Source organism: Triturus cristatus, chromosome 3_2 (assembly GCF_964204655.1).
Source record: "Triturus cristatus chromosome 3_2, aTriCri1.1, whole genome shotgun sequence".
In the NCBI taxonomy this organism is placed as follows: Eukaryota; Metazoa; Chordata; class Amphibia; order Caudata; family Salamandridae; genus Triturus; species Triturus cristatus.
In genome coordinates this window covers 1,041,839,901-1,041,865,786 of record NC_140584.1, presented here as the reverse complement: position 1 = coordinate 1,041,865,786, position 25,886 = coordinate 1,041,839,901, and the positions used below count along the sequence as shown (strand labels likewise).

Genomic DNA, 25,886 nt, shown 5'->3' with positions numbered 1-25,886 from the left:
CATATTGATTGGATATACCTGATTGGCATATTTGTATCACCCTGAAGTCCCTAGTAAAGTGCACTGTGTGTGCCAGGGCTGGTGATGACAGATGCTACTAGTGGGCCGGCAGCGCTGATTGCGCCACCCACATGAGTAGCCCTAAAATGGTGTCTCAGGCCTGCCATCGCAGGCCTGCCTGCAGTCCCCGGACTGCCATGTCCTCCTGGCCAGTGTCCACACTGACCGGGCCCAACCCTTCCCTTTTTATACACGTCAGTCATCCCTATGGAAGGCCCAAGGTACCCCCCTGGGCAGGGTGCAGTGTATGTAAAAGGTAGAGCATGTACTAGTGCAGGTAACATGTTCTGGTAGTGAACAACGGCCATTTTGTGTGTTCACTGCTGCAAGGTTATCTTGCTCCATAGGCTAACATGGGGGAGGCTGGTGCCAATGGCTATCCGCCTATCTTCTCATAGGAACAAGATAAGACATGAGTGTTTGATATCCATGAGCTCAGCATTTAAGAACACATCTTTTAGGAGAGGTTGTTTTTAAATCCTGAGTTGGAGAATAGTACTTTTTAGAGAGTAGCTGTTCTCTTGTCTGACCCTTCTGTGTGCCTGGGCATGCTTGTGGATTGACGGTCTGGCTTGAGAGTGACAGGGGCTGGGGATCCCCCAGGAGGTTGGCTGAGTCAGCCCTTTGCTGAATGGCGACATTTGCAAGTAGAGTGGAGGGAGGAGATAGCACCTGGGAGTGAATAGGGCTGTGCCTGCCTGCCCCACTGCTGGCTCCACCTCCTGCTGGGCGGCTGACGACTCTGCCCCTCACTCTGAAAAGAAAGCAGAAGCCAGGAAAAACAAAGTGCTCCAGCAACACCCAGAACTGGATCAGACCGGGCTCAGGACCCACTTGCACAAAGACTTCAAAGACTTTTAGGGGTATAAGTACAAGACCCCTGACAACAGATTTTCAGATTCTACCATCAAGAGGAACCTCTGCTGAAAGACCGACCGCTGAAGAACTAAAGGAAGATTGCCTTGCTGTGCGCTCTAAGGGCTGACCTGTTCTGCTGTACAACTGAAGCTGAGGAGGAGAAGGGGTCTTGCTGTGTGCTGACTCTACCCACTTGACCAAACAAGACTTTGCTGTGTGCTGTGTCTTAAACCGAATCTCCAAGGGCCTGAGAAGAGCTGGCCTCCTGTTTCGCAACCCAGGGATAGAAAGGTTGCCCCGAACCCAAGACTCTGCTGTGTCCCCCCTGCGCCGCTGTGTGCTGCAGGACCGTGGACTGTTCTACCAAGCTTCTCAACATCTGCCGGTGAAGTGGGCGGGCTGCTCTCTGCCTTGTTGGAGAGTGCCGCGCTGATCCGGGCCTGACACCGGTTGCCACATCAAGAAGACCGACGTGCTCATCGGCACGTGCCTTGCCGCGACCCGGAGGCCTGAAGCAGATCGAGAGTCGTACTTCCCTACTCTACGAAGCCGCGCTGTGAGTGGCTGACTCCGGTGACGTCGACATCGTCACTGGGGGCTCGTCGAGGGAGTTGTGGAAACCTTGCACCGAACAGCCAGAGGAGCGCTTTTACAACGAGTGCAGCGACACCGCCGGAGCAGCATAGCTGCCTAAACATCAAGAGCCTACAAACTGATTCATTCTCAGTGAGTATCGAATCACACAAGAGACTAGAGACTACCGTCTTACGATCCCGACCAACCAAGAAAGCGAATATTGTGTAAACCTGTGATGCTTGATTTCAACTGCGGAAGCTAGATAAAGATATATTATTTTTGATATAACTCACCTGTGTGGTCTAAGTTTGTGGTGTACGGAAGGGGGATCATTGTGGTGTCTACGTGCAAATACCTTACACATTGCCTTGGGGATAAGCCTGTCTGCTCGAGCCAAGCTACCTAGAGGGTGAGCAGGGGTTATCTACCGTGTGTGTCCCTGTACCCTGACTAGAAGCAAGGGTCCCTATTTGGTCTAAGGTGTATACCTCTGCCAACTAGAGACCCCCAGATCTAACAGGCGCTTACATTACACTTGCCCATGCAGGATACACTTCTGTGTCAAGAGGAGTAGCTATCCTGATTAAGAAGGACCCTCCCTTACATAGGTCTAAAATATGGATGGACCCAATTGGGAGGTACGAGGGAGTAAGAGGACTTTGGGGCATAACAGATGTCACTTTCATCAGTGTTTACACACCTCCTCGCCTACAGGCCCCCACATTAGAGAAATTAACATAGGTATTATTGGAGATAGATTCTCCACTCAACATCATGGGGGATGGACTTTAATGATTTTATGACAACCGAAATGGATAGGATGAGCCCTCGGAGTTTGTCCATCCACGCCACTCCCCTATCCCTCTTTGCAACTTGTTTGGGTCTTTCCGACTTCTAGCAGCATGCAAATCCTAATAAGCAGAAACATTCATATCATTTTGGAAGTCATAAGGTCTTCTCCTATCTGGACTATGTTTTTGCTCTGGCGGGGGAGATCGGAAATGTAAATCAAGCGCAATATCTAGCTCGGGCACGTCTGACCACTCCCCTCTGCTGGGTCACAGGGGAGGATCTAGTTCGAAACTTAACGTGTGGGACTGGAAGGATCGGGACGGGGCAACAGGCCAAAAAGTAGACTCTGAATTTGATTTTCAGGAAAATGAAAAAAAATCACTACCATCTATAATAGTCCTCTGGGAAGCGTGGCTGGATAGGTGGGAACCGGAAGTCAGATGGGTACACCGAATAGTGGGCCCTGAGGGAGATTGTGTTGAGGCAGACAAGGCTATAACTGCAGCTTTTGCTCGCTATCACGAGAGCTTTTACAAAGCCCGATCATTACAGACAATATCTCATATCGAACAATATCTGGACTCCATAAATCCCCCGGTTCTGGATGCCGAGACCTGTGAGGCTCGACGCGGACATTACATTAGCAGAGGTCCAAGCCGCCATAGCCGAACTTAAACCCAATGAAACTCCCGGACTAAATGGAATTCCACAGAATTCTACAAATGATACTCTAGGTTACTGGGACCTCATCTACTGAACTTATTTGTAGAAGAAGATAATCAGGGTATCCTTTCCCCCAGACCTTTGGTGGGCAATAACTGTGGTAATCCCCAAAGAAGGTAAGACAAAAGAGCGTTGATTCTTAGCGCCCGATATCTCTACTCAACATGAAGTCAGACTTCTGGCTACTATATAGGCCTCCAGACTCCTACAGATCCTTACATCTTTAATACATAGGGATCAATAGGGCTTCATGCCCTGGAGATCGACCAGATACAATATTCATAGAACACACAACTGGTTGAATTAAATAAAAGATTGTTTAGATCCCCTTGTCTTTCACGCACTTGATGCTGAAAAACTGTTTGATGAGGTACACTGGCGTTTTCTTAATGGTACACTTCCTATGGATAATGTTACTTACCCAGTAAGCATCTGTTCTTGGCATGTGAATCTTTAGATTCACATGCTTTGCATACTCCTGCCATATGAGGGTTGAGTCCGGATGTTTGCAAGTTGTTTTTGTTCGAAGAAGTCTTTCTAGTCATGAGGTAGGTGACTCCTCCTTTCAGTAATAGTGCGCATGGGCATCGACTCCATTCTTAGATTGTTTTCCCGCAGAGGGTGAGAATGGTTTTAGTATGTGTAGAATCGAGATGTCCATGCGTATGAATGAGAATTTAGAACTACAACAACTACAGGAGACCGGGGAGGTGGGTAGGCGCATGTGAATCTAAAGCTCTAAATGCCAACAACAGATGCTTACTGGGTAAGTAACATTATCCGTTCGAGGCATGTGAGCTGTAGATCACATGCTTTGCATACACTATATAGCAGTAAACTCCCAAAGCAGTGGCTAACCTGTAGTAGTTGTTCGAAATAGAGTTTTAAGTACTGCTTGGCCTACATTTGCCTGTTGTCTTGCTAACACATCTACACAATAGTGTTTGGTGAATGTGTGCGATGTAGACCATGTTGCTGCCTTACAAATATCAGCTAGGGGAACATTTCTCAAGAAAGCAATAGTAGCCCCCATTTTGCTAGCAGAATGCGCTCTAGGGGATACTAACAAAGTTCTTTGCTTTAACATAACATGTTTGGTTATACTTTATAATCCATCTTGCAATACCGGACTTGGATATAGGATTGCCCTTGTGAGGTGGAGAAAAAGCAACAGTTGCTTTGTTTCCTAAATTCTTTGGTCTTTCTATGTAGTAAGGTATAGCACGTCTAACATCAAATGTGTGTAGAGCTCGCTCTGCTACAGAATCAGGTTGAGGAAAGAACACAGGTAACTCAACTGATTGATTTATATGAAAAGCAGAAACTATCTTACAGAGTAATTTAAGATTGGTAAGAAGAACCACTATCTTTGTGAAGTTGAAATAAAGGCTCTTGTATAGTTGATGCCTGAAGTTCACTAACTCTCCTTAGTGAGGTTGTCGCTATGAGGAAAGCCACTTTCCATGACAGAAAGTGTAACTGAAATTTTTGCATTGGTTCAAAAGGTGGACCCATTAGCCTTGTAAGGACTATGTTTAAGTTCCACTCTGGTGCAGGGGGAATTCTTGGTGGTATCACCCTTTTTAATCCTTCCATGAAGGCTTTAATCACTGGTACTTCGAACAGAGATAAGTGTTGTCTATTTTGCAAGTATGCAGCCACTGCTGCTAGATGTAAACAAATGGATGTGTAAGCTAGTCCACATTGCTGTAAATGCAACAGATAAATAATGTTCTGCACAGAAGCATCAAGTGAAATGATATTGTTGTTACAATAGACATCACGCAGTTTCCATTTTGCTGCATAACATGCTCTAGTAGTAGGCTTTCTAGCCTCTTTAAGAATATTCACACAGTCTGGGGGCAGTTGTAAATAACCAAACTTTAGGACTTCAGGAGCCAAATCGCTCGGTTGAGTTCTCTGGGATTTGGATGACTGATTTCTCCATGGCTCTGAGTGAGGAGACAGGGTTTGAGATGTAGCTTTTGATGTGGATCCACTGAGAGTTCTAACAGGGTGGTGTACCAAGGTTGACAAGCCTAGTTGGGGGCTACTAACATCAGTGTGAGGGACATTTGTCTGAGCTTCCGAACCAATAACGGAATTAGTGGGATAGGCGGAAAAGCGTAAGCAAATGTCCCTGACCAATTCATCCATAGAGCATTGCCTTTTGGATGCTGGGTGTTGAAATATGGATGCGAAGTTTGGGCATGTTGCGTTGTGTACAGTGGCAAACAGATCTATCTGTGGAAAACCCCATTTTTGAAAGTAGGGAAGAAAAACTTGGGGGGGGGTGAATTTCCCACTTGTGTACTTGATGCCTGTGTCTACTAAGCAGGTCTGCAATGTTATTGTCTACTCCTGGAAGGTGTCCTGCTAGGAGATAGATTTTGTGGTGAATCGCTCAATTTCAAATGATTTGTGCAAGGCGCGACAGTTGGAGAGAGTGAGTCCCTCCCGGTTTCTGTAGGGAGTACATTGCTGTCATGTTGTCTGTGCGAACTAAGACAGTCTTGTCTACATGTTGGGTGAGAAAAGCTTTTGAGTGCTAGGAACCCTGCTAGAAGTTCCAGGTAGTTGATGTGGAGACGTTTGTGATTATCTGAACACAGTCCCTGTACTCTGTAATGTTGAAGATGGGCACCCCAGCCTGTTAACGATGCGCCTGTTGTCAGTATAGTCTGTGGAATCGGGTCTATGAAAGGCCGCCCTTTTGCTAAATTTTGTGGGTTCCACCACTGCAGAGAGCGACGAGTGCAGCTATCTACCAACACTAGATCTGTTAATAAACCCTTTGACTGATTCCACTGACGTGCTAGACATTCTTGCAGAGGACGCATGTGAAGCCTTGCATGAGGTACGATTGCAATGAAGGATGCCATAATTCCCAGCAGTTGAATGAAGACTCTGGCTGGTAATGAATGGCTGGGTTGGAATTGTAATGGTGTGACCTGAATATTGTGAATTCTGGCTACATTGGGAGTGGCTAGATCTTTGAGAGTGTTGAGGGAAGCTCCAGATTGCACTCGTGCCGGACACAGGTGAGACTTTGGTGCATTTATTGTAAAAACCTAACTGGTGAAGTAGGTCCACTGTTGTTTGAGTGTGTAGTATACAGTTCTGTTAAGTGCCCGCTTTGATAAGCCTGTCGTCCAGGTAAGGGAAGACATGTATACATTGTCGTTGAGATGATCAGCTACTACTGCAAGACATTTGGTGAACACTCTGGCGGTTGTGGTGACGCCAAATGGAAGTACCTTGAACTGGTAATGTTTGCCTGCTATCACAAACCTGAGGTATTTGCGATGAGCGGGATGAATTGGAATATGAAAGTAGGCGTCCTTTAGATCTAGAGTAGACAAAGTCGCCCTGCTGCAAGAGAGGAAGTACTTGTTGAAGAGTTACCATTTTAAAGTGCTCTGACAATATGTATTTGTTTAACTCTCGGAGATCTAGAATAGGTCTCAAGGAGCTGTCCTTTTTGGGGAATGAGAAAGTAAAGGGAATAAACCCCTGACCCTTGGTACAGAAGAGGGACAAGTTCTATAGCCCCTTTGAGTAATAAAGATTGCACTTCTTGTTGAAGCAAGTGCTGGTGGTCTGGTGATATTTTGTGAGATCGAGGAGGAATGTTTGGAGGATTGTTGATAAGCTCCAGGCAATAACCATGTTGGATAATTCCAAGCACCCATTTGTCTGTTATTGATTTCCAAATGGTGAGATTGAAGCGCTTCCATAGATTTTTCTACATCGGTGTCCTTTTTCATTTTTTCAAGCGCTAGATCGACTTCAGGACCAAAAAGATTTTTTTTTAATCAAAGGTTAAATAGCAGGATGGGTTGTTGGACTTCAAATTAGAACCCCGAGATCCGCAACCATGCTGTCGTCATAGTAAGATGCTAGTATTTACTTCTCTAGCTGTGGTGTCAGCTGCATCTAGAGCGCATCCGATAGAGGCATTAGAAATTAGTTTGCCTTACTGGACTAAATCCTGAGCCTTTGCCTTATGCTCCTCTGGGAGAAACTGAAGTAATTGTTTAATTTCGTCCCAGTGGGCTCTTTCGTATCTTGCTAATAAGCCCTGCGTATAAGCCATTGATTAGCTGCTTGCGCAGCCACACGTTTACCTGAAGCATCGATACGCTTTGATTCTTTATCTGGTGGAGGGGCATCCCCAGATGCTTGAGAGCTAGCCCTCTTTCTAGCATTTGACACCACTGAAGAGTCAAGTGGTAATTGACCTTTCATAATAATAGGACCTGTGGGGGTACATTTATATTTTTTTATCTACTCTAAGAGTAAGGATTCTGGCATGGTCAGGATCTTTAAAAATATCGTCTGTGTGTCTTAGCATACCCTGGAGCCTAGGCAGTGTCTGACAGGACTTATGGGATCCTAGAGTGTCAAAGAGAAACTTTTCCTCTAAAGACTCTTTATGTAGCTCCATCCCATGGTATTCTGCTGCTCTAGCAATAAGCTGTTGGTAAAACAGATTGTCATCAGGTGGAGATGGCCTAGCAGGATAAAGATCTGAGTCTGTGTCCTGTTGAGGTTCAGTAGTGTACTCCATCAAAGGATTTGGTAATTGTGTATCTTCATCGTCAGTGTCACCTGTGTTAAAATGAGGTAGAGGAGACTGACTCTGTGTAATCTGTAATGGATGCTGTGGTGGAGAGGGAGGAGAAGATGGGAGTGTATTGAAAGGACTAGTGCCTACACTTTCTTCAGAGGAATTTTGCATGGGCTATCATCCTCAGAAAGCTGGTGCTTAGATGATGTTTTAGTATAGATATGCCCTGTGTCAGGGGGAATATACAGCTTTTTCTGTTTTAGATCCAGTTTAGGAGGTATAGTGTCTATGTTTGGATCGGGTTGTGTTGTAGGCAAGACTTTGCTTTTTGGTCGAGCCGGAATGTCCTTTTGGTGCCGAGGGTTTCGACTCAGAGGGATGTTTTTTGATTTTCGGTGTAGACGGTTTCGGTTCCTAGGGTTTCAGTTCGGAACCCATCTTGGATTTTGAGCTGGAAGATTTCGGCTTGCAAGTGTGCTTTTGCTGACTATGTCCCGAGCCAAAAGGCTTTTCAGAGAGTTTCGGGGCGGAGCGTTGGAAACCTCTTCTCGGTGCTGAAGCCTTAGATTGCTTAGGGACGTTGGGAGGTGGGGGAAAAGGTGTCTTCAGTGCACACTTCCCCTTGTCCCTGCGGCACATCATCGTTCTAGAGGTCAATCGAAGTCTGATCCGGTGTCAGACGCAGCAGAAGCCATCTCCTCCTCTGCCGCTGATACCTGTTCTTATTCGGAGTCTTTGCCGAAGAGGTCCGGTGTGACATTCAACCGCTGCATCTCTCGACGTGGAGCCAGACGATCACAGAGAGTTTCTGTGATCTGAAAGATCAGCACGTGTCTCAGTCTTGCTCTTTGTGCTCGGGGGATAAGCACAAATTACACACTGGATGAGAGTCCATAAGCGAATATTTCGCGTGGCAAAGGGGACAGAATTCAAATGGAGTCTATTCCATCAAAGAGGAGCAGTACCAACGCTGATGGGCCGGAAGACCACCCGCAGATCTTCCAGTCAAAATGTCAAAGTTTCTTGAAATTGGAATCGAATTTCACAAAGAGAAAACATGTTCGAAAACAATACCGTCGAGGTAGAGAGAGTACGCATCGAGAGGGAACCTGAGGATCGATTCCAAAGCGGAGCACAGCAATACCCCTCCAAACCCGAATGCGGAAAAAACGGTCTAATAATGGAGTCAATGCCCATTCGCACTATCATCGAAAGGAAGAGACACCTACCTCGTGACTAGAAAGACTTCTTCAAACAAAAACAACTTGCAAATATCCAGACTCAACACTAGATGGCAGGAGTATGCAAAGCATGTGATCTACAGCTCACATGCCTCGAATATTTGGTTTTGGTCCCTGCTCCCGGAGGTGGACCAAGCTATTATATCACGACCCAATGGAGATTGTACGAGTTGACAGGGTGTTGTCAGCAGAGTTCCCTATAGGTTGAGGCATCAGGCAGAGATGCCCTCTGTCGACTCTTCTTTTCGCTCTCACTATAGAGTCCCTAGCCTGTGCTGTGCATAGCCACCTTAGAATCAGAGGTTTTAAAATTGAGAGAAAATCCAGGATTGAAGAAAAGATCGTGCTCTATGTGGATGATACCCTGCTTTATCCAACTGACCCTCCATTGTTCCTCCCCTACACCTTCCAACTTTTTGAGGAATATGGGAGTGATTCCGGCTACAGCATCAATTGGGATAAGTCAGTCCTTTTCCTCCCGCAGCGTGGGCTGGAGATACCCCCACTCCAGCGCCGCTTGACTCTCTCTACCCTTGGAGTCAAATACCTGGGCATATTCATGAAATCAGAAAGGGAATCTTGCTATGCGCATAACTGCATTCTTTTCAAGAGGACATGGAAAGATTGAGATGGTTGCCCCTTACACTGATGGGAAGGGCAGCCATGTTTAAAATGATCTCTCTGACCAAACTTCTTTATGTCCTGTAGAACACCTATTATAAGATCCCACCCAAGACCTTCCAGCTGGTTGACAATCATATGAGAACCTTCCTGTGGGATGGTAAACACCCCGGAATTTCCATAAAAACTTGACATGATTTGGGCTTGAATTCAGGATTCTTGGGAGAATAATATAGGGAAACTAGGCAGAGTACTCATGGCCGAACAACCATTGGACCCTAATTTTCTCATCCTGGTAATCCCTAATGATATTAAATTACCACGAGCTCAGCTGTTGCTTTGTGGCCTAGGCTTTATAGTAGCCAAAAAGGATACTGCCCGACATGGGGGAGTTAGAGAATGCCCGACAATAGAAGAATGAAAACAGGATATGGATATGTATATGACGGCTGTAAAAAAGTACAAATGGCTGACGGGGATGACCTAAACCATTTTGCAAGGTGTGGGGTAAATGGCTGCACTAATACTCCCTGGAGCTTATGGAGTATAGTAGGTGAGAAAGAATGGATATGCCCTGGATTGAAGGGATATATTGTCACATGCCACACAGCTGAACAAACTGGGATGCGTGGATATGTAAAGAACTGGATTCAGACTGTTTAGTGTCTTGGGAGGGGGTGGGGAGGATACATAGTTCATGGTTTACACTCTTCCATACAATCAATGGAATTGGGTTTCCAACTTTGTTGTATTAAATATGCAATATCTCCTTCTGCTTTGTTTTCGAAACAAAATAAAAATATATTTAACAAAAAACAAACTGAATATTAATATCCTCTCTAGTAGTTAGGAACAGTACTTCCAAATTAAAAAATTACCTGTAATGTGAATACTCAATACTTACTTGTACTGGTTGTTTATTTCAGACACTCTCCAGGCATTCTGCAAGTCGAAACCCATTCGTGTCACTTCCATGTGAAAGCGGAATTTAACGTGATCGCCTAAAATAATCACACCTGTATCATTAAAATCACCAGAACATTATTTTGACTTGCCATCAATTATAAAAGGAGAACTGACTAGCATTCTTTCTGCTAAAAGACCTAACACGAGAAAATAATACTTACTTGTAATCCCAACTCTCCACAAAGGGTACTTGAACTGAATTCAAGCGCTCTGAATATGTCCACCCATGTCTGTGATCATTGAACAATTGTATAATACATGAAATACCTTTTTTCCCTACCACGCTTCAATTACTCTTTTTTTAAAAATAGCAATTACATTTAAAAAGCACCATTTAAAAACAAGAAGGAAAACAAAAAGGGGTGAAAACTGGATGTGTAGAAGCAGGTAGGTAAACAAAAAGAGACTTGCACTTTAAATTAGTCAGAAACCCCCCTCTAATAAACTACAGTGATATTAAGCTTATTTTTAGCATACTTCCAAAGAATAGTTCCTGGATTTCAAAAAAATCAATTACTACCTCCAAGTTGGAGGGGACTACTGTTACAAGTGAGCAACATGTTCCTACCCATCATGGGTTTTTCTTGGATATTCATGAACAGTTAAGAGAATAAAAAGCTTGTTACCAGGAAAAGAGGTGGGCAAATCATGGAACTCAAAACGGAAATCCGAAAGAGAACACACATGGACAACTGAGGAATAGAATATTGAATCCCCCAAACATCCTCCACCGCCCCAAAGACCAGACAAAAAAATTTCTTGCAAGAAGCAAATCTCGATAATGGTAATGTTTAAGAATAACAGCAGTAGTTGCTTTCCGTTTGGTTAAATGAACCCAATGTCCAATGTTTAAAGGGGGGGGGGAGGAGGGAGGTAGCAATATGCTTTCTTACAGCAAATAGAAAAAACATCTTCCTATACCTTGCAACTCTTCACAGTGCGGCTTAAGGCAAAGGAGGACAGCAGTAAGACATGGCGAGTATGTCCAGATGTGAGGGTTCACTTGGCCTTAGAAGAGCGTATAAGGTGCTGCTTTTGTGGCATCCTCCACCTATTAGCACTCCAAGGACAGAAAAGGAGAATCTTGGAGGAAAGCGGTGGTCACAGCCATAGAGCAGGAGCCATGCCTTTGCAGGGGTGGGAGGAATAAAACCAAAGAGTAGATTAATACAGCTGCCTCTAACTCTAGTTGCAGGATTCATCACAAATATGGTAGTAGCCAGGTTGGGAGGGGTAGATCGGTAAGTGTTCTTTCAATTAAAATTGGTGACAGGGTGCAAGACAACTTTAAGATGGCAAATGACCTTGGAGTCCTGACTGGCTTAAAATTCCTTTCTCATCCTTGTAATACTGTGGCTTCTCCTGTCGGACTTATCCTTTGCAGGCTCCCTCTGCCTATGATAAGAAGAGGGCGGGTTATTTCCACGATGTGAGACTGGCTGGGGCAACGACTCCCAGGCACAGGAGAATTAAAGAGCAACAAATTAGAACGGTCATATTCCTTAGCCCCTTCCCCCTACACAATCTCACAGAATATTCAGTCTTAGTGAAGGACACATCTATGTCTCTCCTATGAAACCATTAAGATCCCCTTTCAGATAACACCACCCACTCCCAAACAATGAGAGCAATAGTAAATTCCAGATCTATTAGCGTGTAAGTCTGCCCAGAGGCTAATTATCCCTTATATGCTATTACATCAACTCCCCAGTTGTGGAAGACAGTATCCTACAGGAGGTAGTCTCCACTATAAAGGAAATTCCATTCACTTTTCTCAGTTTCTCTTCAAGAAATTTCTGAGCAGAATGAGCAACTGGTTACAGTAAACCTTATGCAAAAAAAGGCAAGATATGCCTAATGGACAGGCAGCACTAACTATTCTAGTGGCACAACTCACTAGAAAAGGATACCACCTTATGGTATCCTGGCCTCTTTTCTAGCCCGTTGTATCTTCTTTTGTAGCTTGGTGTGGAATGATGAGTTGGGTGGAAACTACAATGTCATTCAAGCAAGTGTTCTATCCCGGTCATTCGGAGTTGGTCTACAGCTGGGGGCTGAGCTGGTTACATCTTAGATACTGGTGAGCTCCCTTACTTGTAATTTGTTCCTTAATAAGGTACCTGCTCCTGTTCCTACCCGCCATCTGGATCTTTCTACCAGTGTGCATTCTCGAAATGCAACACGTCTCAAACAGAATAAATCGGTGCAACAAATCGAAGATGTGGTTCTGATCCCCATTTAAAAACTCCTGAGATGTGCATAATTTTAGACAACATAGACAAGGCTGCGCTAAGTGGCTTTGCATGGCCTTGTAAGTATGGGCCAGCAAACAAAGCCACCAGAGCGTCAAAAAATATGACGCTCGGTGGCGCTATAGGCTTGTAAATATGCTCCTAACTCTCCCCAAGAATTATTCTTGAAAGACTGCTGTCATGTTTCACCTTGCCTCATGCCATAACACAGAAGTATGAGAAGTACTCTTGCATGATCAATGGTTTAAATGCCATCAATGAAGGAATATAAAACCCAGGTCCCCGGAAAACAGACTGATTTTAGATGCTCCCATGTCTGCAAGGCAAAATCCTTGATTAAACCAGGCTCTATCATTACTAAATAACTACATTTGGACTAGGAACTATGTGGGCTCAAGGTCTGAAGAATGTAAAAGGAACTCCTATAAGAAAAGAGGACTTCATGAATCACCGTATTGGATATGGTTGCTGAAAAAGTAACCTGTACAAAACCCTCTAGATTCTCTGCTTGGACAAAGCCATTCAAAGAAAAACGTGTAACTTACTTTAGCCTATCATTTAACTGTGGAGAGGCTAGGCAATGGAAGAAAAGATTAAACACAAAAACGTCACTACTTCGACTTGCCTAAAGACATTCTCAACTCTAATTCACATTAAGATAACGCTGGCCAACTAGTTTTCTTTGTGCGGTTTATACTGGGGTCTTGGAAAAATCTACCAACAATTTTAATTTAACCTGTTGAAACTTATGAGGGAAGTTTCCAGTCAGCTGGTTAAATACAATCCCTGATTTTACAACTTGCTTTTTGGAATAGATGCTTTATTAACCTGCTCCTTTTTAATTGTGTTTTTCTTAAATGTTTCTTCCACTCTTGCACCAGTTTATGTGTAAATATTGATCTATTTGATTCATGTGTGTACTACGTTATTAGGTCTTACTACAGACAGTTTAGATGCCCGAAACCTCATGTTACGGACACTTTAAGAGACAGAGCGACATCAAGGCCATAGTATTTCAAAGATGGTTCCATTGTTTAATTTCTATTCTCACTTGGTTTTGGCGATGGACTAAAGTAGTCCTTTTCTTATACTGCAGAAGCAGCAAGAGGTGTAGCTTGTAAATGAGTCAGTATGTCCCCGTTGGAGTATTTATTAACATTATGCATTTTAAATGCTGTTTTAGGGATTTTTGTTTAGGAAATATCTTTACAACAGAGTAGGGCTAATCACTACTGCACATTATTTTATTTTTTGTTTGCTGGTATAACAAGGTGGGTCACAGCTTTTTGGTTTATAAAGTAAAAAGGTACGCGCACAAAGGCCTTCTTGTAGATGCTTAACATGTTGGCCCATTGTCAAAAGTATCAACTACACATCATTATGTCCTCATACTTCCAGGTTGACTGCTTAAAAAGTAAACATTTTCCGACTCAATTTTAAAACACTCTTCTTTGAGGGTGTAGCTTACCTCTGCTAATGCAATCCATTCAACAAAGTAGCCCTTCTGCCAGCTTCCGAACTGCTTAGAGGTTGTTTAATAAGTGCATTTTCTTTCTAGAACAGCTAGCTGGGAGCAATGGACAGAGCTTCCCCACTATTGCCAAACATTTCACCAATCAAAAAGCAAAATCAAACCTGTATCTTTAAAGGGAACATTGAAAAGGAACAATAACAAGGAAAATGCTACCTACCCAGTATGCATCTGTTCTTGGCATATAGAGCTGTAGAGTTATACGCTTTAGCATAGATCGCCATCCTGTGTTGGTTCCGGATGTTTGCACTTTACTTTTATTCGAAGAAGTCGTATAGTCACGAGGTAGGTGCCTCCTCCTTTCGGTGATTGTGCGCATGGGCATCGACTCCATCCTTACATTGTTTTGCAATAAAGGGCGATGATGGAGTTGGTAAAGTAATAAAAGAGATGTCCATGTAAATTGTATCGAAGTAAGATATCACTGCAACAGGTAAAGGTACCCGGGGAGGCGGGTGGGTGCATATGACTCTACAGCTCTATATACCAAGAACAGATGCATACTGGGTAAGTAGCATTTTTCGTTTGAGGCATATGAGCTGTAGATCATATGCTTTAGCATGGACTATAAAGCAGTTATTTTGAAGCAGTGGCTAACCTGTAGCTGTTGCAGTGGTTTGAAATAGTGTTCATAAAACTGCCTGGCCCACACTAGCCTATTTTGCGAACACATCCACACAATAGTGTTTTGTGAATGTGTGTGGTGTAGACCATGTTGCAGCTTAGCAGATGTCATCTATGGGTATGTTTCCTAAGAATGCCATAGAAGCCCCTAGTTTGAGTGTAGAATGCACCTTAGGAGGAATTGTTAGTGTGCGTTTAGCTTTGATGTAGCATATTTGAATGCACTTAACTATCCACCTTGCCTGATTTTGAAATGGGATTGCATTTATGTGGTAGAGTAAAAGCAACAAAGAGTTGTTTAGTTTTCCTAAAGGACATTGTTCTTTCTATGTAGTAAAGCAGTGCTCTCTTGACATCTAATGTGTGAAGGTCACATTCTGTCACTGAATCTGGTTGAGGGAAGAACACAGGCAACTCAACAGATTGGTTGGATGAAAGGCAGAGATGACTTTAGGTAAGAATTTGGGGTTTGTTCTAAGGACCACTTAGCTTTGGTGTATTTGAAAAAATGGTTCCTCTATGGCTAGGGCCTGAAGCTCACCGACTCTCCTCAGAGAAGTGATGGCTATAAGGAAGGCTACTTTCCAGGTGAGAAATTGTATTTCACATTTGTGCAACGGCTCGAATGGTGGACCCATGAGTCTTGTAAGGACTATGTTAAGGTTCCACACTGGAGAAGGTGGAAGTCTGGGAGGAATGAGTCTTTTGAGTCCTTCCATAAAAGCCTTAAAATAGCGGGCACTCTAAAAAGAGACAAGTACTGTCTATTTTGCAGATATGCAGCAATTGCAGCCTGATGTATGCGTACGGATGTGTACGCTAAGTTGCAGGTGTAATAAATAACAAATTATGTTTTGTATTAAAGCATCTAGTGGATTGATCTTATTGTTGTTACAATAAACAAAAAAAATGTCTTCCACTCTGCTGCGTAGCATGCTCTTGTGGTAGGGCGTCTAGCCTCTCTGATAACACTTATACAGTCTGGCAGAAGATTAAGGTAGCCAAACTCTAGGATTTCAGGTGCCAACTCGCAAGGTTGTGCTGATTGGGATCTGGATGTCTCATCTCTCCATGGTTCCGAGTAAGGAACTTGGGGGAGAGGTGTGGTTTTTGGTGGGAAACTACTGATCGTTCCACCAGAGTTGTGAACCAGTGTTGTTGGGCCCATGTGGGAGCAACTAGGATAAGTGTCAGGGAGTGTTGTTTGAGTTTCCGAACCACTAATGGAATGAGTGGGAGAGGTGGAAAAGCGTAAGCAAACATCCCTGATCAATTCATCCATGGTGCATCGACTTTGGATGTGGATGTTTGGATGAGAAGTTTGGGCATTTTGCATTTAGGTGGGTGGCGAACAGATCTATCCCTGGGAAGCCCCACATTTGGAAGAGCGGGAGGAGAACTTGAGGGTGAAGTTCCCATTCATGCATCTGCTGTGGTTGACGACTGAGCAGATCCACAACTTGGTTATGTACTCCTGGAAGATGGAGATATATCTTTTGAGGTATGGCCCATCTCCAGATGTTCTGTGCTAGCTGTCACAGCTGTAGAGAGTGCGCCCACCCCCACTGTTTTTGTGTGTAATAGATGGCTGTCATGGTGTCTGTGCGAACCAGGACAACTTTGCCTACTAGATAAAGTTGAAAAGCGTTTAATGCTAGAAAACTTACTAGCAGTTCTAAATGGTTTATGTGGAGTTGTTTTTGTCGCAGAGTCCACATGCCCTGGATGGTAAGTCTTCCCATATGTGCTCCCCAACAGTGAGGGATGTGTTTGCTGTTAGAACTATCTGTGGAACCGGAATGATACAAAACCTTTCCAAGGGGCGGCCATGTATGTTCCACCACTGCAGAGAGCGATGAGTACGGCCATCTATCAACACCAGATCTGATAACTGACCTTAAGCCTGGTTCCAATGATGTGCTCAGCATTCCTGTAGGGGACGCATTTGAAGTCTGGCATATGGAGCGATTAAAATGCAAGAAGCCATCATTTCAATTAGCTGCATGAACACTCTGGCTGGTAGTGAGTGTTGAGGCAGAAACTGTGAAATTAGAGCCTGCATGTTGCGAATCCAAACTGGGTTGGGGTAAGCTAAGGCATTGCGAGTGTCTATTGTGGCTGCTAGATACACTTGCGTGTTGGATGGTTGGAGGTGAAACTTGGTGAGATTTACGGTGAAACCCAAGTTGTGAAGCAGTTGGACTGTCTTTAGAGTTTGATGTATGCAGCTTTGTTGTGATCAGCCAGTCGTAAGGAAATATATGAACGTGCTGCGACTACTGCTAGGCACTTGGAGAAAACCCTGGGTGCCGTAGTTACTCCGAATGGGAGGACTTTGAATTGGTAATGTTGTCCGTCTACCACAAACCTGATATATTTTCAGTGAGCAGGGTGAATGGGAATATGGAAGTAGGCGTCCTTTAGGTCTAGAGGGGATAGAAAGTCACCTTGCTGAAGTAGTGGGAGCACCGGTTGGAGTGTGACCATGAGGAAGTGGTCCGACTGCATGTTGAGGTTCAACTGTCTGATGTCTAGTATAGGCCTGAGACAGTTGTCCTTTTTGGGAATTAAGAAATACAGGGAGTATACCCTGTCATTTGATATATTAACGGAACAGGTTCTATAGCGTGTTTTTGTAACCGAGATAGAACTTTGCGCTTTAAGAGAGTGAGATGTTCCAGTGACATTGCATGTGCTCTTGGAGGAATATTTGGTTGGAGGAATATTTGGTGGAGTCTGTAATCTCCAGGCAGTAACCATGTTGGATAATTTGTAGTACCCACTTGTCTGAGGGGATTGAATTCCAGACAGGTAAGGACTGGGAGAGATGTCCCCCAACAGGAGTGGGATGATCGGGGGTAGTGGAGGGAAGTCATGGTTTGTTTGCGGGGGAAGACGGTGTGGAATTACCTCTTCCTCTATTATTGTTCCCTCTATAACTTCCTCTAGAATATCCTCTAGGCGAGGGGGATTAATTGTTGTTCTTGTAAGAGGAGGAGGCATGGTCAGTGGACATAGTTTTTGAGCCACCCCTGTAAAATGAGCGGCGAAAGGAACCTCTACTGGTGGGTAACTGTAAAGCCCCCTGGACTTTGAGACTTCAGTGTCCTATTTCATCTTTTCCAGCATGGTATCAACAGCTGAGCCGGAAAGATGCTCTTTATCAAATGGCTGGTTAAGGATGGAGATTTACACCTCTGGCTTAAATCCAGAGATCCTGAGCCAAGCGTGCCTGCGTAATAATACACTTGTGTTGATTTCACGAGATGCTGTGTCTGATGTTTTTTAGTAAATTTAGTTTTTCATCAACCACCGTTCCAAACAATTGCTCGCCATTGAATGGAGAATTGATGATGTTGCTCTGCACTTCTGGCTTGAACCCTGAGATTCTGAGCCAAGCGTTTCTCCTTTCCCTTATGCCAATCATCATTTGCCTGCTAGATGTAAGGGCTACTTTTAAACATGTGTTTGCAATGTTTTTGCCTTCTTCCACCATGTGGCTTGCTCTTTTCTGGAAATGTTCCAGTAGGTTTTGCAACAGTTCCCCTACCTCTTCCCAGTGCTGGTACGCATTCCTGTTGAGCAATGCATTTGAACTGTGCAATGCGCCACTGGTTTGCTGCGCTTCTTTCCACCTTTCTTCCTACTTGGTCCATCCTCTTACTTTCCTGGTCAGGAGGTGGTCCCACTGTGGTAAGCACATTTGCCCTCTTCCTAGCTGTTGAGACAATTATAGACTCAGCGGGCACTGATCCAGTGATGTATAAAGGGTCTTTAGAGGAGTGTTTATATTTTTCTCTGATCTTGGTGTTATAGCCTTGCAAACAACAGGCTCCTTGAATGCCTCTTCCCCTGGTCTAAGAAACTAGGTAGCATTGGTAGGAATTGGTTCCTAGATTGTGTAGGCATCAAAGTCTCCAATAAAAAACAGGATTGAGGTTTTTCTTCCTCTAGCTAAACGCATAAGTTTCTGCAGCCTTATTTATCAACTGGTTATACATGCCAATGTCATCTGGGGGTGATATGATTCTACAGATTCTTCGGGCGATTCTGGCCATTGGAACTCTTGAGTCTCCGAATTTGACGATTCCGTGTATGCTTGTTCGCCCTGTTCGAAATCTTCCCCGAAGAAGTAAGAACCTTCCTCTTCTTCTTCGATTATTTCTGGGGTTCTTGGAGGTAATTTTTCTTCGGCAACCCCTTGGGTTTCGGTTTCCTTCGTTTTCAGCGGTATCTTGAATTGCTTCAAGCTTTTGTCCAAGTCTTTTTTGCGCTGAAGGATATTCGCCATTTCGGCTTTGAGCCTTCTTCTCTTTTTCTCAATCTCGGCCTTGTGTGTTCCTGCTCAGAGATTGTCGGCTTTTCGTCTGACGACGCCGAAGCAGTCGTCGATGTTTGCTTTGGTCTCTTTTTTTTTTTAAATGCAGAGGCGTCCTTTTCCAGACTGTCCTTCGACGTCTTGGTTTTTTCAAGGACCTTTGCCGCGCCGGAGCACTTATCCAAGGATCCTAAGGTCTGTTTTTGTTTGGATGTAGCTACGGTCGCCAAATGCTTCGATGCAGAGGATGCTTTTTGTGGTTTTAGTCTGATTTTCGAGGTCGATGACTCTCTTACCTCATTTGAAGTCTTCCTCTCGACTTCCACGACCAAAACTTCTGTTTCCTTGTCGCCTTCTGGTCCTTCGGCGACGTTTTCTTCCTCCTCACTGGAGAGGCCCAGGTCTCTCAGCAATGGCAGTGGTCCTTGGCCCTGCATGTTGTAATTGGCTCGTCGCTGCCTTTCTCTTACCCTCAACGTCTTAGGGGTGAAGACAGAGCAGGCGTTAGTCGTCGCTTCGATGATCCAGCAGCAGGCACAGGTTACAGACTGATTGCTGATCCTTTTGAGCATATTTATGGTGGCAGTTCTTACAAAACTTGAATGGCATTTTTGTCCATTAACGCGCCCAGGGAGCCCCCTGCATGCGCATTATCCAGTAGTCGACGAAGTTCTAGATTTCTTCTTTTTGTCAAACTGCGGTCGTTGCAGATTTACAGATGAAAATGGAAGACTCCGCTCTACCAGTTTTTCCAACGATTTTTCTCTGTTTTTCCACGATTCTTCTCTGCAATCTCAGGAGCTTCTCCGTTTCGTCAACGCCCACCAACAGCAAAAACAAATACTACAATTCTGGACCCAACCACTAGATGGCGGAATAATGCACAGCATAGTGAATCCAGAAAAGATTCACGCTGCAAAATGTTGTACTTCACATGGGCCTCAAAATTGACTTTGCATATTAAATACAGCCAGTACGCCTGATTTAGGGGTTTTAGACCAGTAGTGCATGGTATGGCCCCCATTGCCCCTATGATCACGAGGTCAGACAATATCACAATTTTTTTTATCAATCTGCTTTTTATACTATAGTGTCTAATGCGGTTTACGGTTTATTTCATCTTAATATAGTATACTATTCAAACTCTGCACTCTACGTGGGTTCAAATAGTAGAGCACGCCCCAGCGGTAAACAGATCTACAACCCTTGAAGCCAGATAAAACTAGCTCCAAAGAAGGCTATCGACTTTCTTATAATTTGCTGATAAAATTATGTATTTTAGGCATATGGCACTTTGTCCGGGCATCAGCATCGGAACTCATGATGGAGGTAAACAGAGTAAGCTTGGTCGGGGAGGCCAGATAATATTGTCTCCAAGGCATGCCTTTCAAATCATCATGCTGCTAAAAATATTGCACTGTAAATACATAGCATATTAATTAGCCGCTAGCCCTGGAACCTACAGCAGAGCCAAATGTAGCATCTTAGTTATTGGAAATACCTTATATAAATGGCACCCAATTGTGGAGGCCACCCTACAGGTAAACAGATCTACACCCCTTGAGCCCAGGTAAAACGAGCTCCAAGGTAGGCCATCCACTTTCTTATAAATTGCAGCTAAAATAATGCCCTTTAGACACATGGCACTTTATCTGGGCCTCAGCATTGGAACTCATGATAGAGGTAAACGGAGATTGCTTGGTCTGGGAAGCCAGATAATATGGTCTCCCAGGATAAACCCTTCAAATTCTCATGCTGCTAAAAAATATTGCACTTTAAATATATGCTCTTGAATTAGCCACTAGCCATGGAATCTATAGCAGAGGTAAATTTAGCTGCTTAGTCATTGGAAATATCTTATATAAAAACGGCACTTTAGACTGGCTTTACATCGGTACTCACACCTGAGCAAATGTGTGTGTTCCCCAGGCATTGGACACATAGAGGCTTCTCTTTTTATTTGTTGTTTATAATCATTACCTGAAGGGTGGTATTTTAGCATTTGTCTGTAAGCCCATAAATCTACATTGCACATCGTGAACAATCTGGATTCCCATTGTAATGATTTTAACTAATTGTTTTGGACTGTCTTTGTAATGATTTTAATTAATTGTTCAATAAAGATTTATTTCTATCTAACGGCAACCCCCTGTCTGTGTCATAAGGCTGTAAATAGCTGATGAGGTCTTCCTATGCTTTATTTGACACTGAAACTGACTTGTTGGCAGCTTCATTGCACAAGGCCTCGCTACTTGGCCATGTGCAGTGGAGCTGGTCACAGGGCCACCACCTATTCCCAGGAAGGCCAAAGGCTGTGCACTATTAGGCTTACCAATGCTATGCACAGCTGTGGGTTGTGCATAGCATGCATATTCCTCCTGCCACAGAGACTGGGGTATAGTGCCAAGGCCATGCGCCACTGGAGGGGTCTGCCAGCCAAGTGTTGTGTGCAGGGCCTGGCCAGAGGCCAAGACAGTGCGCAGCGGGGGTTGCCAAAGCATGGAGGGTGTGAAGCAAAGCCAGGGAAAAGGCCAAGCCAGGCCCTCAACCATACTCAGTGGGGGTTGACTGTCAGAGGTAGTTTGGGAGTTGGGTTGGGCCGGACAAACGCAGATGGAGGGAGGGTACATGGCGTCTTGTCAAAGGTCATGCTCTGCAGCCAACCTCTGGTTCACATGACTAAAAGCTATGTGCCGTATAGGTAAGCTGCCCACAACAGGTTGTGCAGAGGGCCTGTAGTCAGTCCCTACTATGCACAGTCAGTCTGTGTGCAGTGACAGTTAGACATAAACAGAGGTTGAGGTCTGAACAACAGGTCCACGTGGGATATGAGAAAAAAACAAAATCAATGGTTAAAGTCAAATTTAGGGTTACGCCCTTATCACACGATAACTTACGTTTAAAAGAACCTCTGAAATTACTTTCATTTTTGGTTACAAATCAAAACTTAAAAACCACAGAAACTTGCAACTTATGGATTAAAAAGCTAATCGTAACTAGCATTCCTGTGACGCACAGCTCACGCCCTCATATAACATCAATCATGACAGGATAAATAACATCACAGATCTCATATGACATCATTGAAGTTGAACACTTCCATTTCTGCCTCAATAGCAACAAATCAGTGGATGGGAGATGAGAAAGGCTATTTATCTGTAACTACAATAAAGTTCTCTAGCTTTGTTACCTTTCATAGATTCAAACGTCTGAGTATTCAGTGTATAGGTTTGGACTCACTGGCAATGAATGATTTGCATCGGTGGTAATACACACCAATTAAACATTGCATCAGCCTAACAAACTTGTATATATGTGGTTTATGTCATTATGATTACCTAATTCTGGCTAATTAAATAAATTATTATGAAGTATCTTGGGACTTTGATTGTACTCAGTCCAAGTTTCTGGAAGGAGGGGAGGAACAAGATTCAGTACAGGCTAATTCGCCATCTAAAGCCAGGTAACCTTTATTTGGGGCCAACTCTACATGTGGGGCAAGAAAAATAAGTGTGTATGCTCCACATGTATACCCCATTCAACGCCTAGAGTTTAGTCACCACCTTCAAACCTGGGACGTCTACAAAATGTTCAGGGAGCAGCAGCTTGGTTCATCTACAAAACTGCCTCCTCAGCCATAGAATCAATGAAGGAAGAGTACTCATCCTCTACAATCTTTTACTTCATTGTAACAGAAAATATGAGCTAGTAAGCAATCTTCTGAAAGTGGCTAAATCATAGGCAATTCTGCCACATTTGGCTTTGGAATCCTCTGTTCTCCCATTATGAGAAGATTTCAACCCTTTACGCTCTTGTAACATCTCTGATAATAGAGAGGGGCAGGTTGTGAACAAGTTTGGTCTTTGTCTTACTAGAACTACTTCAGCTGCGAATGGGCCTACTTCTCGAGCAAGGCTGGCTTATCATTTTCCGAAGCTCAATGGCATACAGCTTAGTTCCACTATCAACTTTGGGTTAATGAGGGCACATTCTTCACCGACTTGCCCAGAGCCCAAACACCAAAGGCACACCTGGTGTGACTGTCACCGACCACGTTTTTTTTGTTTTACATTCGCAGCATGGTTTGAACCCTATAGTTTTCAATGTGGACATTTTTTCCCTTCACAATGGATTTCAATTTATTGTGAGAAAACGTTTGCCAGTCTGACTAAGGGAGGATCGGATCTCCGAATCCACATACGAAGGCACAGAAAGAAAGGAACTGACCAATGCATGCACACCGGTGATGCTTATATGTGGTACTAAAGTCGGCACTGGAACACTTCTGAAAACCTCAGGATCCAGTCTGGCGATTAGAGGTATTTTAAAAGGTGAGAAATCTGAGGTTAGAAGCATCCATCAGAAAGTTTGAATTCACCAAAGAAACAGCAAAAAAACAGTAGACAATCTTAGCTCGAGAGCTCTCCTATAGCAAGGTGCATAATAATGTAGGTAAAAAGGTCAAGAATTACTTGAATGTTGAGCTATACATTCAAAGGAATAAATTAAATCTCTACAATGGTCTCAAAGTATGAGGGCGCACACACACCCTAGATCTGTGGTTCCGGTTCCCAGTACCGCAGCTCCAAAAAGGCTTCAGAAGTAAAAAAAAATTGAAAACAGTTGAGCATTTTAAATTTCACTTTGGTAACCCATAGACTCAAACAATAAAAACCGGTTCCATTTTATATAAAGCAACTTAAAAAAAGAAAATTCAGGGCTCGTGGCTCCGGTTTCATATTTGAGTCCGTGAGAAAGCAGTCCCGCCTTCGCAATCTCGCAAGACAGCCTTAGCACCCTAGCATTCTTTCCAAAGGAGTCACGGACGATCTACAAACCCAAAAAGGAAAATACAATTCAACAGACTGGTTAAACAATGAGCACCATCTCAAAAAACAAGTCCATCGCCTCTAGAAAGGAGGAGCCCATTTTTCCGAAAACACAATTTTCTTTGTTCTGAGAGCTACAGAAGAACGATTCACGTGACAGCAGTATGGTATGCCAATCAGACTGGAAAAAGCCCGAAGGCTGTTCATATTTTAGCAGGTTTTAGGATTGCTTAAGAAATCCCTGTCGCAGAGTCCAAAAATGTAAGAATCTGATTCATACTGCATCTTAGTATGCTGGGTTTTTTTTTGTTTAAATTTATTTATTGGGATTTTAGATCTCTTATTGCTTGTTGACATTTTACATTATTACGATGCATTAATACACAATTACAGTTGGGTGTGGAGTACTTTTAAATAATAAGCATACATGGTTACTAATTCACACTATTATAACCATTTAGTCCGTAGAAAGACATTTAGGGAGGAGCCCGCCTGTTGATTTAACTTTTCAGCGATACTGTCTCGTGCTCGGATTGAATTTGCCACCACTGGGCATGTATTAATATTCCGCTTTTGTGTATTCTTCCCAATGTTATCGTATCTGGTCTTGCCTGAATGTGTTCCCATCAAACTGTCATCTGAGTCATATCTGCCAATGCGAACTTGCAAACTGTCAACAATAGGGTTAAACTGTGGGGAATATTGGGGAGCTATCAGACTATGAGTCAACAGGATCAATGGTGTCGGTGGTATTGTTTCCTTTTTACGGCGTAGAGGTGTGGTAGTACATATGTGGGGGAGGTAAGAGTGTGGAACCTCTTTCGCGGGGTACTCTAGCGCAGTCTAAGGGGGGAATTCCAGGCGTGGCGTCCGCCCAGAATTGGATCTAGACAGGTGGGTCCTACTGTGGAACTTCTGTGTTGGATCTTGCAGGAGATAACGGTGGGATCTGGGGTTGGGAGTTGGCATGTGTCTCCGTCGGATTGGTTTCATGTGTGAATGTGTGTAATAATTGTGCCCATTCCAAAGAGATAGGATGCTTACAGATTCCCTTTACCTCCTCTTCTCTGAGCACCCCTTCCTCCCCTCTCCCCCATTTTTTCATAGCTCCTATCCAGGCTGCTTCCGGGGGTCCTGTTGGGGCCCGCCAGTGCATGGCTATTCCCCTTTTCGCTAAGAGGATGGCGAGATACAAAGCGGTACTGTACTTTTTTAGTCTTCCGCCTGCGGAAGATCCCGAGAGCGCATGCTATCTATGTCCTAATATTAGTCGTTGCCCTGAGCGTCTGGTGAACTCTGTCCCAGTAGTTTTGAATGGTGGGACAATCCCAGAACATGTCCACCTCGGGGGTTTGACATCGGGGTCATGCGAAATGTGTGTCTGGGTAGAAACGATGAAGACTGTGTGGCGTGAGGTAAGCTGTATGGAGGACATTGAACTGTATGTCCTGAAACCGTGCGTTCCCGGAGACCTTTTTGGAGTATTCTAAGGCTGAGTTCCTGTAGGCGGCTCGATGGCCCGACGGGTGTAAGGGAATACGGGACACACACACAGTATGAGGTTTTCAAGGTCTTTCTTTTATTATAGGGACGTCGTTTGTAGGTGTTTCGTTTTAACAATCCCATAGACCGAACGGAGTCTTCCAAAACAACAAGAAAATGGACTTGGTCAAACAAAATAAACACAATGGCTAAAGAATAGCTGGGGATCGTCTTCTTTCTCTGGGCCATCCTCAAGGCTCTTGCTCAGAAGTTCCGTGGGTCTTGCTTCATCCCGGGTGCTCTGAATGAAGGGAAAAGAAAGAATAAATACCGGGATTAGCTCACAGCCTCCTGCTCTGGGCTTCCGTGCTACCACCACCAAGTGTTGTGCAGGGGAAAGGAAACGGGAAAATACCGGGGAAAGGTATCGTGATGAGAAATTG

General features: G+C 44.0%; 1 protein-coding gene across 3 annotated transcripts in view; it reads right to left on the bottom strand.

Annotated features, from left to right (window-relative positions):
• MTMR4 (myotubularin related protein 4) overlaps nucleotides 1-25,886 on the bottom strand; it is a 651,646-nt gene that overhangs the window by 394,096 nt on the left and 231,664 nt on the right. For all 3 annotated transcript variants that reach the window (XM_085649730.1, XM_085649731.1, XM_085649732.1), the window contains one exon: nucleotides 10,346-10,442. In XM_085649730.1, the coding sequence (XP_085505856.1) occupies nucleotides 10,346-10,442 (97 nt within the window). The remainder of the gene's footprint in view (nucleotides 1-10,345; nucleotides 10,443-25,886) is intronic.